This window comes from Camelus ferus, chromosome 6 (assembly GCF_009834535.1).
Source record: "Camelus ferus isolate YT-003-E chromosome 6, BCGSAC_Cfer_1.0, whole genome shotgun sequence".
NCBI classification, from domain to species: Eukaryota; Metazoa; Chordata; class Mammalia; order Artiodactyla; family Camelidae; genus Camelus; species Camelus ferus.
This window is the reverse complement of record NC_045701.1, coordinates 1,760,527-1,774,491: the sequence shown is the minus strand read 5'-3', so window position 1 is coordinate 1,774,491 and position 13,965 is coordinate 1,760,527. Positions and strand designations below refer to the sequence as shown.

Below are 13,965 nucleotides of genomic sequence, written 5' to 3'. Positions count from 1 at the left end.
GCCTCCCTCTCCCACTTCTAAGGACCCTTGTGATGTCACTAGGTCCAGCCAAATAATCTGGGAGAATCTCCTTATTTTAAGGTTAGCTGATTAGTAACCTTCATTCCACTGGCAGTTTTATTTCCCCTTTGCCACGTAACCTAACGTATTCACAGGTTCCAGGGACTGGAGTGTGGACCTTTTTGGAGGGCCACTGGTCTGACAGCCTCAACACCTGAAAACAGAAGTGGGAAAGAGGTGAAGGCTCTCTGCCCCTTCTGCAGTTCTCCACTCACACTTGGAGAGTCACGTCTTCTCCCTTACTTGACGTAACCACGTTTGTCACGAGAGATAAATACGTAGTATCTGAACTGTACAATAATTTGTAGGTTTATGTGATCTTGAACAAGAGATACGGCACTTGCCCTGAAACCTCCTTACCTATAATGGGACAGGGTGGAAGTAGATGATCTCTCAAAACTCCTCCAGTGTTTCTAGACTCACCTTTGATGTGTCCAGATCTTTGCGGATTATATTCCTAAGCGTGATGTCTCATTGTCATTGGACATGTCTGCTGAGCTCCCCAAGGCCACACATCCTTGTTGCTAATTTAGGTCACGATTGTATTTAATATACGCTGCCAGCATTGATCAGGTCTTGTCACCTACGTTATCAACACACGCACTTTGTGGATGTACAAAACATAAGAATAAGTCTGACTTTTTAAAAAACTGACTCCCAACTTCTGCTCTGCTGATGGTAACGTGTCTTATGTTGTATCTTGCCCATCTGTTGCTTGTGACAATTTTTTGCTGTTATGAGCTTTGGAAGTGCTCATACCTTGTAACGTTAAAATACCTTCTGTTTACACCGCACTTTACAGTTTACAAAATGTTTTCCTATCTCTTACTTCACATATCCTCTATAACAATGCTCTAAGATTGTTAACATACAGTTCTTTAAAATGGGTGTATTTGTAGGGTTAACTGAGGAACCTGTTTTATCATAATCCTGCACAGACACTTTATACACATCCTTGATCAGCAGTAGCAGAGGAACTAAGCAATTTGTCGGAAAACTGACCTCAAGCACTTGATTGAAACACAGACTCGCGTGCTGCATATGTGGCAACAAAGTGATCAGACATCCTTTATATTTTAAATTGGACATCATCTTAATGAGCCATCTCACACTGCCTTTTATCTTTACTTTCGAAAGGAAATGCATTCATGAGATGCTCTCGGGCACTTTTCTTAATCATGCTTTATTCTCTAGGCATTTTTCTGCCTCCTTATAGTCTTGATATATAAGTTATTCACAATACATTTTCCTAAATAAGCATTTATCTGAATATAAATAGAATTATACATATGCAAAATCCCAAGAGTTACAATACTGCAACCACACATCAAGATGGCATTGTTAGCTGCCTATATTAGCTTTCTATATGGAACAGTTCCCAAAATTATTTTCGAAATTAATAATTTTTCAAAAATAATTCAAACAACCGACTTGCCCTTCTACTTCTTTCGTTCTTAAGTTCATTTGCATAAAGCAAAAGGGAGACTTGGAGATGAATTGTCAACTCATTTAATTTCCAGACGTTGTCTAGTGTTTAAATACCAACATCAAAGCAAAGAGCCAATTATCAGAGTTCATTTGATCTGAAGCCCTGTTGCCTGAATTGCTATAGTTTTCCTTCTGCTGAAAAGAAATCTGGGTCACATCTTGAAGATGTCGTTTTTAAAATCACTCTTACCTACAGCACTTTAACTTGAAACATGTGTTTGGGCTCGCTAACCACAAGGAGGCATTGAAGCATCTCTTCCAAATGTGAAAGGTAATTTTAGTTGTGTGTTTTTTTTTTTAAAGTTGCATCTACAGTTGCTGAATTTCCTGTAAGCAATTATACCTGCTTGTGAGGATGCATGCCTTTTGAGTTGGTGTTTTGATCTGCTTTTTTTTTTTTTTTTAACCCCTGAAATATCAACAGAAAATGTTCGGGTGTTGCGGAAGATTTTTGGACAATAGTGATCCACACGTGTTCTCCTTCTGCTGTTCCAATGGACACGAAGGAAAAGGGTGGGACTTTTATTCGTACTGACAAGTAATTGCGCTAACCTTTATTGCCCTTTAAGGTTAAAAGTTCTTTTGACTGTGTGAGCAGAAGCATATTTCTTTGGTGTATAGAATTACTTAAATTCATACTCCCGACAGTAAGGGGTTTACCTGAAATCTGTGTGTCAGTTTAGAATAATTTCAGGACACTTCTTCAAAATGCCACATCAGAAGCATAAAAAGCCAAAATAGTTTTTTTTTTTTTTTTAACCTTAGCACAATTTTCTTACGTACTGTTTGGAACATTCATGTTAAATGTCCGAAACTTTTCCCATGTTTCTATAAAATCCGGATTCCTAGCAGCTTTGCTGGTACTGAAAAATATGAACCCCTCTGGTGCAGAATATCTTCTTTTGGCATATCTTATAGAAGAATGCTTAGTCCCCTGAGAAGCAAGGGCCTCAATCTTAGGAGTTAGTTTCTGCAAGATGCTTCAGAGACAGTTCTTTCCTAAAAATATGGACAGTGACACTGTGGAACCCTAGTGTGCCATTTTGCCAAACTGATCTGCTCTTTCTGAGTTGTGACGTCTGGTTTGCCTTTTAGGATATTCCCAGCCTGTGCGACAAAACATTGCCGACTTAAACACGCAGCAGAACATGCAGCTGGGGAGGCTGTGTGACATCTTAGGTACAGTAAATACTTTTACACAAATGACTCTGGAATGTTTATCATGATTAAATGTTAAGTAAATGTTCTTTCTTTTCTTTTCTTTTCTTTTCTCTTTCCTCTATTGCACTTCAGTGGTTTCTACCTAGCCAGGTTTTTTAATGTTCTTTTTTTTTTTTTTTTTTTTTTTGCCTTTTTCTTCCCTTTACAAGGAAAAAGCTTAGATTTCTAATCAATCGCAGGGCAATTGAATGTTTTGCTTTAAAGAACAGTTTTAGAGTGAAGTCAACTTGAATAAACCAATGACATTTTTAACCAACTTACTTGGGTAATTTTCTAAATTCTCTTTGCTGCAGGTTTGGATAAGGATTTTTCTCCTATAGCCCCATCATTTACTGAATCTGGCAGCGAGTGAGGTCAACATTTTCAGTTTGTGTCAATATTGTCTATTACATTATCTGAGGAATGGGTGGACAGTATCTGAAATGAAAAGCATTGTGTTTTCATTATAAAAATAAGAGAGAAATGAAGATAGATTTTTAAAAGAAGCTTTTCTTTAAATATATATTGTCTAGTTATGAGAAAGCAGGAGGTGCCTAGTGGAGGGAATTCTTAGAAATACAGACCTTGAGTGATAGATAAATCTTTGTACAAGCCAAGTTCCAGTGTTACTGGTTTGGTCAGTTCTGAATCAGACACCAACCTAGGGCCAGAAAGAAGGATACAAGAAAAGAATGCAGGGGCTTTGGTTGATGCTGTTTGAAGTGAGCCTTAAAGAATGAAGATTTGAAAGGCTAAGCAATAATACTGAGTCAGCATGGGAGGTGTCGGCCAAAACTTCAGGGTTAAACAAAAGCGAGGCTTATTTTTCAGTTACCAAATAAGAACTTCTTTGTTTTGTTAAAATATAATTGCTTTGGCCCTTATTTAAGCAAAACAAGGAAGAATTTTAAATGATCGATGACCAACTTAGCTGGCTCCCTGGAATGACATACTTTACATGATTCATATATATTTCAGCATCATTATTATTTTATAAATTCCATTTGGTAACAAAAATACATCCGTACTAGAAATTTACAGTGTCCCAAAATAATAATAATGTAATTGCTTTAATCTATTATCCAGGCACTAATACTGTTTTTCAGCCTTACAAAAAAATTTTTTTAATGACTTAAGATTGATTTGTTAGTGCTGAGCTGTTTCAACTACAAACCTGACTGGGTAGAAACCACTGAAGTGCAGCAGAGGGCAGACTTCGCTCTAATTTATTTGATTAATTTTTTTCCTTTAGCTTTTTATAAACCCTTCTATATATAGTCCAAACCATCACCAAAGAAGTTCTTTACAAAAGATCCTCATTATTAGAGAAGACTTGACATTATTAGGCTTCTATTTTAGATAATTCAATAGCTCAGTCTATGTCTACCTGCAGTGGAAAATTCTGCTAATACGAACATTTCGGAAAGAGTAGGAACTAAGTGCCTTTTCTTGGTACACTATCTTCACGATGTAACATTGCGATTCTAAAATCTCTTCAAGAGAAGTAATGAAAGTTTAGAAAAAAGTTAGAAAATAGAAAAAGTACTTGTTTGTGACATAAATGTAGGAAAAAGTAGGAAAATTAGTAATAATTTTGGAGAAGATTAAATATCTTCTTTAATTCCACTAATTCCTAGTAAAGGGTGTTGATTTTTCTGCTTATTTAAAGGAAACAAAGGTAATCTGATTACCTTGGTAAGACTTGTTATTCTGAACGTTGGCTGTGAAGTCAGGGTGTCAGGTGGGGAGACCCCAATGGCTAGCATTTTCAATTCCTAGATAAGTTAAGCAAATCAATATTGACTATTGACTAGCAATCAAAGCAATCCTCATCCTCTTATTAATTCCTTTCCAAAACTACCCACCAATTAATTTTGAACATTTATAGATTCACAATCCAACCACATTAATGCTGGGCATCAGCGTCAGTGATATGCATTCCTTTCTCAGAAGTGAACAGGAAAGGAAAAATTAGCGACGTGACTTGTTATTGTTTGTAAACCAGAAATTTTTTCCCAAGAAAAATTTAGTTTTATTCCGCTGTGGAATCTTTGTTAAGTTATTTTCATTGTTTCTTTTTGTGCTTAAAAAAATACTTGTTGAGTTTTTCAAACCAATAGTTTGGTAAGACACTAGTGTCTTCTCGGAAACACAAGATTTGGGATAATGAATTTGATCATTCAGCAGTTGGATACAAGTTATTTAACCAGTGTCTCCTCAGTTAATTTATTTTAAGGGCCACATGGCAATTTGGTTTCAAAGTTAAATAGGAGTCATTTAAATACTTGCATTTATGGAGTTTCGGGCCAGCTCAGAGGACATGGCTTCTAGCCACGAGATGCTCATCTCCACAGGAGATCTCTCCTGCATGCCATGGGGCTCACTAATTGTGTAAGACTTCCCACTTCCCAAATCTCTCCATTCTCCCAGACCCCTTCAGTCAACACGCGAGTGTTCAATGAGTGGCTCCTGCGTACTCCACACTGTACCGGGCTGTGGGAAATTATAGGGAAAGTATACACCTTGCCTTTGAAGAGTTTGGAGAGATGAGATTAATAGATTTGGAGCAACAGAGGACACTGCTTCATCGTCTTAAGTCTGGAGGCACTGATTAAAAGGAGTGTAAGTGTGGAGGCTGGGGTGGGGAGTCCCTGTTGGCTGGCTGAGTCAGGGTGGGCTGAGGAGCAGACTGGTTCCTCTGTACTGTTCGCTGAGCACCTAGTATGTGCCAGACACTGCACCACGTGCTTTTTATATATTCTTTCACTTAATACTCTCCCAAACTCTGTGCCGCAGGTGACTTTACTCCCCATTTTACGAATGAAGAAACCAATGCTTAGAAAGGTTAAATAATGTGCCCAGAGTCCCTAGGCAGCTGAGCTAGAATTTAATCAGTCTGTGCTCTGTCTACTCCGTCAGACTGAACAGAGGAGTCTTAAAATCCCCTCTTGGCCCCACTTGCCCAAGGAAACGTTTCACGGGGCTCCCTCCTCTGAACATCCCTGGGCACCCGGTCTGCATGCTTCACTGTGTCCACCGCCCTCTGCCGTGGCTTCTGGCTGTCCATACATGTGAAACGGTTGCTCCTCATGGCAACCTCTCATTGCTTTGAGTCCTGTATTTCCTTTCATGTTGAGCCAAGGGCTTTGCCTCTGCTGATCAGTCCCTTATGTTACAAATGAGTGAGTGACTCCATGGGCTGCGGATTTCCTGTCCATACCCCCTAAAATATTCTGCAGCCGGGAGTGGGTAATCTCATCTCACTATTCCATTTGGATGGGATATTTAATTAGGATTTCTTTCTATGCACATAATATGAGGCACATCTTATGAAGGAGAACAGTTAGATTTTAAGATAGTGCTTCCTTTAAACCAAGAATCACTAGATGTCCTATTTAAGTAATACAGTCCTTTTTGGGAGTGGAGCAGGGAAAAGGGTTGCTTTCCTGAAATAATCATTGCTGTGGTCATAATCAGACCATTTTATTTGGACAGAACGTTCCCTTATTCGGCCCTGCCAAGTCCAGGCAGAATAAGAAATTGCAATTCCAGCAGCTTTCTAAAGTTAATAGCTCTGTTTTATAATTTACTGAAGTTAATGGGATATTTTTAAAGCAGTATGTGATTCCCATTGATGTTAATGGGAGTTCTGGGGCTAAATCCTACGTATTATTCAAAAGTACACTTCCACGGTGCCTTACAGCCCTCCTTCTGAAGGAACCATTGTGTCTACTTTTGGTGGTGGCATTATTTATCTTTTCTTTAGAGGAATGCTAAAGTGAAAAAAAAAAAAAAGCCAGTTGAATTGCTAAGATCTGTTCAAAACCAATCTAAATTAACTTCAGCGTGGCTTTTGGATATGCTCTTTATTTTAAACTGCACAGCATCAATCCGATGCCAGAGTTCGTGGTGTCATTTACCTTTACACCAGTAATTAACCACTGTGCCTGTTGTTTTTAGATGCCAATGTAAGCGTCATCTACATCTGCGCCCATCAAATGAATGATGAGTTACTGCTGTATTACAATAAAATCCTGAGTCTACAGGCAGCTGTCAGATCGGGGAACCTTGAGGACAGAAGTGACCTGCAGGACAGGTTCAAAATTATCACCCCTGAAGCTATAAACATCTTCACTGTGAGTTTGTCTCCTAATTACTACGGCTTCAGGGATGCAGTAAAATTAAATTGGAAATTTTATAACTTGCAACGCTCTGGTACACATCAGTGAAATATTATTGCAAGTTTAACAGCTTTACTGATTACACTACTAGTTGGACTGTGGGAAATAAATATCCCAGTTTAACTTGCAGACTTAGTGGAGCTACCCCCGCCCAGTTTCTCCGTAGCGGAAGCCTAATTGTAGTCATTGGGTTGTGCCATCAAGTAGGTGAATTTATAACATCTACGGTTGCTTTTTTTTTAAATTTTGTGTGGAGGACACCGAGGTAGAGAAAGGCTGGGTCTGCCCATGATCACAAAGCTAGTAAGGGACAAATCTAGACCAAAGCCCCTGTTTTCTGATTTCCAAACTGTATTTCTTGTTACTCCATGGATATTTTTTCCTCAGGGGAATTTGGCCTGATTTACCATATCACCTAGCTCATGATAAACAAGATTCAGATTTTTTTAAACTTTTTTAAAAAACTGATTTGTAATGAATCAAATGAACTCTGAGTGGACTCTCATCCCATCCCTAGACAAGGGCTTTTGGGAAATTCATGGAACCATGGGGGTAGCATTCTAGAATAAAGCAGTGCAAGAGATGGCTTGACATGAATTTCTCTATATTTTAACAAGAATTTAAACTTCCATGGTAAACAACCAACATTTTAATACCTAATGGACTATGTATTTTTGAGGAGACTTTTTTTTTTTTTTTGTAAAATCTAAGGGTCTGAATTTGCTGATAAAGACAACTCTGTTCACCCACAAGTTGATGCACCAAAGTCATCTATCTCTGGCCAGAGAAACTGATTGCATGCTTCACGTAGGAACCACCTGTGTGTTGAGTTACCACCCATGACACATCAGATGCACCATGACTTGCCCACAAAAACCAAAAAGGCCTGCCAGCGCTGGGGCGGGTTGCTGCAGCATTTCTACTTTGCTGGTAAACTCAGTGATTTTGAACTCTCTTCTACCAAAATGAAGATTTTATTTTTTCATAACTGGATACCCCAGCATTCCCCTGGAAAGCCCTCGGCCTCGCTCTGTTTCATCGCTACCACTCTGGCTGCAGAAGAGGGGGCAAAAGCAGGGGCGGGACAAGCAGTGGGAAAGGCAAGGGACAAATCATCGCCACTTGTCATCTTAGAAACTTCCCAACGTCCTCCAGCAACGCTAGGACTGGTTCGGTGCCTCCTAGCTAATCCTTGGCCTCAACATCAGAGTCACTGTGGATATCAGGAAGCAAAGAAGGAAAGGAACCATCATTAATGTGTGGCTAATTTCCCGATTTCCTTCAGCCAGAAACCAGAGCTAGTGGCTGGTAGCTGCTAGTAAGAAGTTTCTGCACATCTGAAATGCCAGAACACACTGAAGAGGCATGGAATGGGGAAGGGGCACTAGATTTGGGAGGAGGAAATTGAGTGAACAACCAACATTTATCAAATGCTTAGCATACATTTTCTCATGTGATGCTCAGAACACTGCAGCAAGACAGAAATTGTCAATGTCCTACGGCTGAGGAAACCAGCATTCATTTTCTAGTCCGAAGTTACTAGCGGGGCCAGAGTATGAACCCAAATCTGTCTGACCCCAATCGGAACGACTGCCTTGCTCCTAGGTGACCTTACGGCCTTGCGCCAGCCCCTTTACCTCTCTGGCCCTCTGTTCTTCATCTGTAAAACAAGGTGATGGATTAGATCATTTCAAAGTGCCTTCCAGCTCTGGGGTCCTCTTCCCTGAGACCTGTATCCTCAGAGTCCGCTCCTCAACTTCCAAGCAGGAGGCAGGCAGCTGTCACTAACGGATGCACCGAGGCATATTCATAGTGTAGGTCTGCGTCTCTGCGGATAGAAACAAACAGGGAATATTGGAATATTTTAAGCACTTAATACTTCTCATAGTTTAAGTTTAAATGATTTGAGTAATTAATCATTCACAGGCAATCAACTTTCGAAAATACAAAAATTAAACTCTCGCTTTCAAACCACATTTCCTATCTCATCTCACATTTCCTGCTCATGGTTAGTTATGGTTTTATTTCTTTCCAATGGGTTTGAAAGACTGTATCAGTGCCAATTTTCATTCAAATGGCTGGCTTTGAGGAGGTTTTCCTAAAGTGTGCCAAAAATCTGTTTGTATGTGTCTCCAAGTTACTATACAGTGTTTGACTCTGTAATGGGAAGAAATGCTGTTATAAAGTCATCGTGTCTATTTCTGAACATTTTAATATTTATGAAGACATCCTAAACAGCACCTTTTATCTCAGGTCCCAGAAGGAATTAGTGGTGATAAATTAAATGTAGCTATAACGTTATGGAATTAGGGACATTTTAGATTTTTGTCATCTGTGTTAATCCACTGCCTGGATGTGATGATACCGATTTTCTCTGAGTGGTCACAAAAGGCCTGCGGTCAGTAATGTGTCCTCTGCCATCACTCGCTCACATTCAAATCTTTTTTAAACACACGTTGAGCACAATACTGTGATGTCATCTTGCCTAAAGAATAAGGCTGCCCACAGATGACGTCCTAGAGTCGGGTAGAGTTCTTGCCAATAAAGACAAGCAACCCTAGAGGAGATAGAAATCCATCCTGGCAGGAAATGTGCTCAGAAGTTGAACATTAGGTTCTACTGCTGCATCTGCCATCCCCTCATCATACCTCGTAAATCCACCAGACCTCACTACTCAACCTGTAAAATGGGAGCAATCATGGCAGCTATGGCATGAAACCTGCGCTAATATTCCAACCTCTGCTGTTGAACAGCTGTGCGGCTGTGGGCAAAGCACTCGAGCCTCAGTTTCCTCGTCTCCGAAAGAGAGACTGCTAACTGGTGCAGTGTTGCACGGATCAAATGAAAGAGTACCGTCGAAATGCTGAGCCCTTATGAACTTGACATGGGAGGACTGCCCCCTCTGAAACGTTCTTCTAGGTACCCTGGAAAGCCCATCACATACACTGTGACTCAAGTCGCCAGCCCCCCCAGACATATCGTTTTTCCACATTTCCTCACTGGAATAATTTGTAGGGAAAGGAAAGAAGTGAAATAAACAAACGGGATAAACAGTGATCGATCAGATGGGAAATGCAAACTCACAAGGTGCTGTCACCAGCCACGGTCTAACGGAGCGCTGGATTTCCTAGAGCTGCATTCTCAGAAGTTGGTTTTGAAAGTGGATTTAAATTATAATAGAAAAGGCATATTGCATAGATCCGAGGAGCTTAGACTAGAACACTTACTCTGAAGGAAGGGCTCAGTGGGGTAAATCAAATCAGTCCTCTTCTCAGAGGAACTCGGTTGTCTTTTAAAAATTTGGGTAAAGTATACCTAAAATTGACCACTTTGACAATTTCAAGTGTACAGTTCAGTGCCATTAAGTACATTCACACTGTTGTGCAACCATCACATATCCGTTTTTAACGTTTTCAACATCCCGAGCAGAAGCTCTGTACCCATTAAACATTATTGTTTATCATTATTATTATGGTTTTAACGGGAACGTTACTTCACAGCTGGAAGGACCCTAGAGGCTTCTAGTTCAGCCTCTCATCTGAATGGGGGAACTGAGGCTCAGAAAGATCGAATTTGCTAATCGACTTGCAAGTTACAAATTTAGACAGGATTGAAATCCAGGGGCTCTCCTCAGTCTCTTTCTCTTATACTCAGCAGTTATACCCACCAACAGTTTGCAAATTGGCACAGCTGATGCTCCCCCCAAATTTCTCCACATTTCAGTGCCATGTTGAGTAGATAAGTTGACTCAAACTGGGGGAGGAGGCGCTGGTCTACAAAACCCCTTGGACTCTCTCACACATGGCACTATATTATTTGCATGGCATTTTAATGACTATTTTTTTTAAAAGAATTTCCTGTGTAATAATAATTACTACCATTTATTGAATATCAACTTAATGCCATGCATTATAATAGGTGCTTTACATTCACGATCTTATTTTATCCTTAGAGCAACCCAGCAATTGCGTATTTTTATTCCCGTTTAGCAGGTGGAGAAACTTAGGCTCAGGGAGTCTGTCATTTGTCCAAATTCAGGTAGCTTATAAGGGACAGAGCTGAACTCAGAGCCAGAGATGTTTGACTCCAGCACTTTCTCAGGTGCCACAATGCCCACTTCTCTGGAGGAAGTGAGCATGCTCTTTGGGCCTCATATTCCATCCTAGGCTATGCCCATCCCCACCTCATCAACTCCTACCCTTCCTTCAAAACTCACCTCAACCCCAGCCTCTTTCATAACAATAATACAAGCTCATATTCATTAAGTGCTTATGATATCCAAGGCACTTCTCTGCCTTGGATTAGTTATGCATTAATTGTACTCATCTGTGTCCCCACTCCTTGAGCACAGAAGCACACCTGTATTAGTTTTGCTGTGTGCTGACCATCTGTCTTCATCCTCTGCCCCTCTTAGGCACGCCAGGATTATCTATGTAACTGAAAGAGAGTTTCCATCGGAAAAGAAATTTGAATGTGGCTGAAATTCCCAAATACTTTCCATTCCTAAATCGTCTCTGTGGACCGTTGGTTCAGAACCATGATAACCATCATAAAAATAAGGAGTTTCTGAAATGGAATTTGTGGTAGAACTTTGGGAAGAAGAGTATCAAGTCAAGTGCCTTTTTCCTACCAAATCGTTTAAAGAGTTGCCAGATTAGAAAACTGCAGGCCTTTTTTCTTCATTTTTTGTATTGATTTTCCAGACACTTTAGCGTTAAACCATGCCAGAAGTGCTGCAGAGATGAATCACTATTATCCAAGGGCCGCCAGCCTCTTTTCCTTCTGACAGAAGGATAATTCCATGTGGATCAAATAAATACAGATGTGTAGTAATTAGTTCTAGTCCCAGCGAGCCTATTTCCAGCACACTAAAGATGTGAGCGATTATGGAACCTCACCCCAACAGCTTTTATCAATTTAAACTGCTAAACAACAGGATAGGTCATAACCCAGCCTGCTATTAATAATGCATTTATTGTGCACTATGTGATAAATTAGGTGTATGGACGACAAAAAGAACACCTTTTAACAAAAATAATATGTTCTGCCCCCTGCAGAAGCAGCATATGTGCCTGGCCACTCACCTGATGTACAGTCCCAAGGCCATCAGAAGAATAAAAAATCTCATCCAAGGGAAGGAAGCCTACATTGTCGGCGGGCTCCTGCACAGAGATGATCTGGCCGTGGCGGATATGTTAAACACACCCATCCTGGGCCCGGAGCCTGAGCTGGCTCACCTCTACAGCACCAAGTCCGGAAGCAAACGGGTCTTTGACAGCGCCAATGTGCCCGTCCCTCCTGGAGCGTGTAACATCTATGGTCACCAGCAGGTATGTGGGGTGGACAAGCAAGGCTCTGCTCAAGTACTTCCCATCCTCTTGACCTCGCGGGAACGTCAGGTCTTCTGGAGCCAACCCTACCCAATGACGACTGTTGTGGGAGATGTGAGCTGGTCTGGTGGGATCTACTTTAGGCCTTCGTGTTTTCAAAGTATCTTCCTATCGGCCTTGCCAAGATGCCTGGAAATTCCAAAGTATTGTCCATTTGGATGAAGGAATTGAATGTATTACTCTATCAATATTTATGGCTTTAATGTGGATTAGTTCATCATCTTATCAGTTAGCTAGTCATTTAGCAGAAATGTGTGCATCAGTTTTGGAGAAAAGGAGCAGGTTTGGAAAGTACCACGGAGTAAGCCTTTCTGTCAAGTCGTGTTGCAGAGGGCACGTGGTAGAGGGCTGCAGACATCCGTGGCTCTATTTTAAAATATCCCGGCTCCCCAGGAAGGGGCCATATGGGAAGGAGGGGGAAAGCTCAGAAAGGGGAAGTGAAATGGCTCCAGGAAAAGAACTGGCTGCTTCTGGGTTTTGCCTTGGTCCGAGGCTATGGTTATGCATTGTTCCAGCAGATAGTTAGGGCCCTAATTATTTGGAGAACTATAATATTAGCCACACAAGATCAGCCAGTAGAGAACTAGAAGTTAGCCACTTTGAGTTAGCTGTGGCAGGTGTTCTCCTATTTAACTGCATCTTTCACAATAAAGAAAACAGAAGCAAATGGCTGTTAACATGTCCTAACCTCGGTTTCAGAACATCTCTTAGCCATTACTCTGAGCCCGACACAGGTGGTCCCAGGCACTCAGTTCTGGGGGAACTAAAGACCTGAAGACAGTGAGGGTGTTTGTGAGGGACACTGTTCAGGGCTCACGCTTCTTCTCTCAGAGGCATGATCACGGTGCTTGCACCTCATAGCCACTGAACCCCCAAATCAAGCCTTTCAACAAATCATACTTTTCAGAAGCTAGTGTGAAGGTATCAGTGATTAAATTGCCCTGCAGTGTTTCATCTCGCTCGAGTGTTCTTGGGCAATACGTGGGCTCACGACGGAAGATGGCAGAGTCTGGAAAAGGCACAGGCAATTTGAATAGAAGTAGAAAAGAGGGGCTCCCCCTGAACTGGCGTGTCCTTCCCATTGTCATTAAACTCCACTGGAATTTGAAGGTAAAAAAGTGGATTGCTTACCTCTGCTTCCCTGTAGAATACTAGGCTGACAGACAATATAAATGCAACGTGTTTTTAAATGATGCGATTTCATATGTGGGCATTACATTAAACAATCTTCAAAACTTTAAAATATAAATGCAATATTTACATGGAGTCTTGCTTTCATCCCCAGTCTTTGCTATGAAATATTTTAGAACTCTGTATGGTGATTGTAGCTAAAGATGCAGGCACATTTAATGCAGCAAAACCTCCCTCTAATACTGATATTCAGAAGTGGGATGAAAACCCTCTCCTCACAGACAAACTGGATTTGAGGGGTGTCAATTCACCTGTGGCATGTGCAAATCGTACCACAATAAACCAAGTAGCAACTGAGGTCTGCGCTACTTGTTTGGGAACCACATGTCCGAGGTCATAAGAATTGAAGCACTCCACTGAGATTTTCCCAGAGAGTGACTAATTTATCTGAGCATGTCAGCGTTTTGAATTTCCAGATAGTGATGAGTTAATAACACTGACTTTTTACCGATGTA

At 40.8% G+C, this 13,965-nt stretch overlaps 1 protein-coding gene across 1 annotated transcript in view; it reads left to right on the top strand.

The window, feature by feature from the left end:
• Positions 1–13,965, top strand: part of IQCH (IQ motif containing H) — a 187,500-nt gene that overhangs the window by 101,704 nt on the left and 71,831 nt on the right. Inside the window, 3 exon segments of the mRNA XM_032480865.1 lie at positions 2,644–2,727; positions 6,709–6,884; positions 11,987–12,259. Coding sequence (XP_032336756.1) covers positions 2,644–2,727; positions 6,709–6,884; positions 11,987–12,259 — 533 coding nt within the window.